General features: G+C 39.9%; 1 protein-coding gene across 1 annotated transcript; it reads right to left on the reverse strand.

Moving 5' to 3' along the window:
* Window positions 1–1,023: 1,023 nt before the first annotated feature.
* Window positions 1,024–3,510, reverse strand: LOC104959890 (actin-binding protein anillin-like). The gene is made up of 3 exons (XM_010787805.1): window positions 3,398–3,510; window positions 3,169–3,314; window positions 1,024–2,021 (listed from the first exon to the last, which is right to left on the reverse strand). Exons 1-3 carry the CDS (start codon window positions 3,500–3,502, stop codon window positions 1,862–1,864), a joined length of 411 nt encoding a protein of 136 aa, XP_010786107.1. The 5' UTR covers window positions 3,503–3,510; the 3' UTR covers window positions 1,024–1,861.
* Window positions 3,511–5,144: the final 1,634 nt, after the last annotated feature.

Below are 5,144 nucleotides of genomic sequence, written 5' to 3' on the forward strand. Positions count from 1 at the left end.
TTTCAATGTAAAAATATCGTTTAAACTGGGGAGATAAAACAATATGCGTTGATAAATGTTAACTAGGTAAAATAATATATGACTGGACAACAAAAATAAAATACTTTACATGTATTTGTTTTTGGCTGTGGGTTATTAGTTATATTCACATAATTATCTGATTATTAAAATGTAAACCGATCTTTTTCATATGGGTGTTTAGAGTTGTACCCCCTCGATCTAGTCTCTAGTAATTGTGTGCTCAAAGTGCACCAGATTGAAGCATTTTACTTTAAAATATTCAAAACATTTCTTCCCGGGGACGGGGACGGGGGGGCGTATCCCCGGACCCCCTTAGAGGATGTGATGTCCACCCCCCAATTCAAACATGATCATACAATACTGAATACATTTGAAGCCTTTTTGATGTATATTACCTATGTCAATAAGTTTCTTTAGTGTTTTTTTTTTTTGTAGATATTTCTCGACTATTCTATTGTGTATTCCTTGGATACTCTATTGATTGGGGAGACAGCTAAAATCTCGCCTATGGCATCAAATTGGCTAGAACCGGCCCTGGGTACAAACCAAGAAATTCCCTGTACTGTAATACGGCCCAGCACCCAGGGTATAGTAATGTCATACAGACAATTGTACACAGCTGTTCCTTGCCTCCTTGGCCCCCCTCCCCCCCTGTTGTTATTGTCATCACCTTGAGCTCCATAGCACTCACCCACCCACTCAACCCAGAGGAGCTATGGGAGGGACAGGAAGTCTAATTCCAGACCACTTCCTGTATGACATTCCTGACCCGAGCTGCCTTCCTGCCACTCTCACAGGCTGCGTACGTCAAGACATCTGTGGCCCTTCACATTCATTTATATGGGCTTTAAATGTCTGTATGGGAGAAGAGTGTGTTCTCCACTGGAAATAAAAATATCACAGAGACATTATTAATGAGATGCATTAGCCTTTGTAACGACAATTGATTTAAAAATAAAACATGCCTGATTTGTCAAGTTCACAAAACGTACACTGTTTTTGTAGCCATTTCAATCCATTACTTTATTGGGACCTTCCATTAAGTGCATAGAATGACAGTTCACATGAATAACATTTATAACAAAAGGGACAGACTGATAGGTGTAAACACATGGAAAGGACAGACAGAACAGATTACATTCATTGCAGCAGCATCACTACAGTCCCTTCTTACCTCACCACACCTCTCATCCACTGTTGTAAAAATATAAAACAGGTTTTAATATGCAAATAAATGTGTTTTATGTGCAGTAACGGAAAATTATATATTGGATATGAGAGAACACTGCAGACAAATGGCCCCAAGATGCCAGTACTGACCCTTTCATTGTATATTTGTTAGTGTCACTATATATATATATATATATATATATATATATATCTTTGTTTATCCTTCCAGTTTAACAATGCAAATACAATGTAAATTATCTCAAAAATACATTCGCTACAAGAAGCTTTACCTTTGCTACTGAAAGTGACCAATTAGTATTGCCAACAGAAGCAGCTCTTTCCTCAAAATCATGAACAACAAATAATATTAGAACGGCCAACTGTAGCTTAGCAAATAAAAGTGTAAACCAACAGCTTTAATTGGATTCAGATTAAAAGAAATAGTATGAAAATCAAAGTAATCTCCTAACATTTTCTATATGAGATACAGAAGGGTTTTGATTTGTTTATGATTCATCAGTTTCATTTCAACTGTGAAGAGAAGCTCACCTCCTGCAGCTCTCCAACAATAATGTAAACCCTGATCCCAGCTCATCTACCTGACACACATACACAACCCTGTGTTTCCATGGAGCCTGGGCAGCAGGGATCTGGTGTTTCCGTGATGTAGTTACAGGATGCTCTCCCTCAGGTTCCCACCGCTGCACGTGTTGGACTGCTGACTTTGGGTTCCTGATGTTCGGTTCCAAGTGTGAAAGTCCAAAAGAGCCTGATTGAGCTGCTCCATCCAGTCCAGCCTCTCCTCTTTGGAGTCGGCTGAAAACCAACGCCTGAACAAGAACAACATCAGCCTTTAGAGAACTGTGTTTTTATGGGTACTTTGTTTTGTTTTTGTAAAAAGGGAGTGTACAATATTAAGGGTCTGTATTTTACTTGAGCATTTTAATTTTTTGCTACTTTGTACTTCTACTCCACTACAATTCAGAGGCAAATCGAGTACTTTTACTCTACCACATTTATATAATCAAAACATATACTAAATATTATTCTAAAGAGGGCCAATCTGCATAATGAGTTCTTACTTGATACTAATGCTTTTGTACTTTTACTTTTTGTATACCTACTCTATAGTACATTTTACTTAAGTACAAAATCTGAGTACTCCTTCCACCTTACACGTAATTGGGGCAACAGAGCTTTGAGGTTATGGCAGTTGGCAACTGTGCAACTCTGATGATGCCAAAATATGATGCCTTTTGGCCAGATTGCTCGTGTTGTTAGAGCAGGGGGTCCAAACATTTTTCACTGAGGGCCAAATACAGAAAAATATACGAAGGGCTGGGCAAATCACTAAAGGTGAGGTATATTGCCTCATAAGTTAGGTTAGATGTTAGCAGAATCAATCAAATGTAGGTCAATTTTGCTTGATAATTGAATTTCCAATAGAAAAAAAACAGCCTACATCACATCTCTCTATAGGGTTTCATTCATTTTGTTTAAAAAAGTGTTCAGCTCATCTCTTATAAGAAGAATAGGAAAAGGTATATTTCAAGCTTGTTATGCAAATAAGTTAGATGCAAAGATTTGTTAGAACATTTTATCAACTTGAATTGACTGAAATATTTGAAAATGAGGCTTATTGAATACTGTGTAAATAACTACAGGACGTAGTTTGGACACTCCTGATGTAGAGGCTGTTAATCTTAAATATGTTTACAGTAATTATACGGTTTCAAAAGACATTTCAAAACGCAACCCAAACATTGCTGTCTCAGAAGGCGTTTCTCATTGAATGACAAAAGTAAAACACCCCTGTGACATAACTAGTGGACATCAACATGAACACACAACCAATAAAAAGCAAATCCCGAGTACTGGTTTAAAGCTCTCAATGATAAGTGAAATCATTCAGGTGTATTTACACTTCACTAACTGCCACATGATTATTAAAGCTTATTATTGTTTATTCAGTCTTACTTGGCAAAGGTGTCCCGGACGGCGTCCTGCTGCTGTGGGACGCCGCTCACCAGCTCGAAGGTGAACGGTCGCGCACACGAGTCCCTCTTCACAGGCCGCACACACTGACTGCTGGAGCTGGACAGAGAAATGCTGCCCTCTGCATCCTGGGAAGTAAAAACAGAAGCACAGTTAAAGCTATTTAAAGTAAATGGGTGATTCTTCTGTGTGTTGGTCCATACGTCCATACCTTAGATTCTCTGTCATTGGGGTGGTTCCAGTAGGACATGGTGCATCCCATCAGAACAAAATATCGGCGATGCCACACCCCGTATCCACTGATCATCTCAAACATGGTCTGGGAACACATTCAGAGAGAGAGGGAATTTAAAACAACCGAACACAGAGAAATGCAGCTTAACTGTTTCCCAGCATTTTAGAAAGACATCCATTCCGTCTTATTGGATTAGCGTACTACTTTATTGTATAGTTTAGCAAAGACAGCAGGGTAAAACTGCTACTTATGTTTTCGCCTTTTAACAAACTCACAATTGTTTTTAAACTATTACGAGGAACATTAGCTGACGCAATTTACTCTGTGAATGTTAAGATTTAGTGGTAAATCTCTTGTTAGCCAGAGACACATTCTGTTAGGTCACCAGGGTCAACATCTCTGTCTGTACACCACCTGAAGCTAAACCTTGACACGACTAAACTGCTCTTCCTTCCAGGAAAGGCCTCTCCCATCAGTGACTTATCATAGGACTGAGAACTGTAAACAGCGACAAACCCATACAAATGACCCACTTATTTGCAATATGTAGTTTATAAGTACAGGAAGCTGCAAATCCATTCCTAATCCAGGAGAGTGCAGGTTCTGGTCCAGGATATTGCAATCACGTGCCTTGATTTATTCAATCCTTCTTGGCTGCTGTGCCCGCATATGTCACCTGACCTTTGCAGTCCATCCAGAGCGCAGCACAGCTGGTCTTGAGCTTCCCTTAGTTCTCCCTTATTGCCCAGCTGCTCAGCTCCCAGTGGCTGCTCTAATCCCATTCAAAAAACTGGTACGTGCTTTTCAAGGTGCATTAATGGCGCTTTTCCACTGCAGCACAGTTTAAGCGGGCCGGGTTGTTTTCCACTAGGGGTAGTTCCGGCTCAATGCTACTTTTTCACCTTTTTTCTGGCCCTCCGAAATCGAGGTTCTTACCGGGCCAACGACCAGGCTGAATGGTCAGAGAGAATCGCTGGCAAGGGGGCTACAACTACAAAAAAATGAACATATTTCACCGTGATTTAATTGTAATACACTTTTCAAAAATGATGCCGAAGTAACAACATACTGATACCGGTCTGCAGACAAGACGGCAGGCGAAAAACCTTTTAAAATGCGTGTTTTCTGAATGGAGATCGGATCGATCAGGCTAAGCTAACGTTGTATCTGCTCCATTCCACACTCACGACAACGGCCTACAGCCATAAATAAACCAGCGACTGTATTCGCCATGACACAGACAGTCTGTGGTTTGTACTTGTTTAACTTTTGTCTAGTTTCTGAACAGATATGAGGAGCTGTGAGCTCTGAGGGCTCACAATTAACGGCTGATGTTTTGGTTTTGTGGTTCGCATTGAAGATGACGTCACGGCAGTTTTACACAGCGTTGCTCCGCCCGCCAAACATCCGATCGCCCCGCCTACACTGCGTTACTATAGTTACTACACCTATTACTAAACTGTAATGGAAACGCAGCATAAAGTGAGCTAGGCCAAACCCAGGGGTCTGCAACCTTTTTGACCAAAAGAGCCATTTTGTCCCCTTTTCCACCAATTTTTCTTTGTCTGGAGCCGCTAAACATATTTGATAGCTTATAAAGTTGTATATATTGTTACATCATTCAAAAACTACAGTTTTTTGCATTTATTATACATTATAGAAAACTGTTTACCTATAATAATAAACAAAGAACTCTTATAAGGAGAATACAAAAAAATACACA

Source organism: Notothenia coriiceps, unplaced genomic scaffold (assembly GCF_000735185.1).
Source record: "Notothenia coriiceps isolate Sejong01 unplaced genomic scaffold, NC01 NC01_scaffold00031252, whole genome shotgun sequence".
Taxonomy (NCBI): Eukaryota; Metazoa; Chordata; class Actinopteri; order Perciformes; family Nototheniidae; genus Notothenia; species Notothenia coriiceps.

What these genes read in the sequence shown, in the direction of transcription:
- LOC104959890 (XM_010787805.1), bottom strand. Translation starts at nt 3,502, where the DNA reads ATGTTTGAGATGATCAGTGGATACGGGGTGTGGCATCGCCGATATTTT. An exon ending in CCAATGACAGAGAATCTAAG is followed by an intron (nt 3,315 to 3,397) that starts GTATGGACGTAT and finishes TTTACTTCCCAG; the next exon opens with GATGCAGAGGGCAGCATTTC. An exon ending in GTCCGGGACACCTTTGCCAA is followed by an intron (nt 2,022 to 3,168) that starts GTAAGACTGAAT and finishes GTTCTTGTTCAG; the next exon opens with GCGTTGGTTTTCAGCCGACT.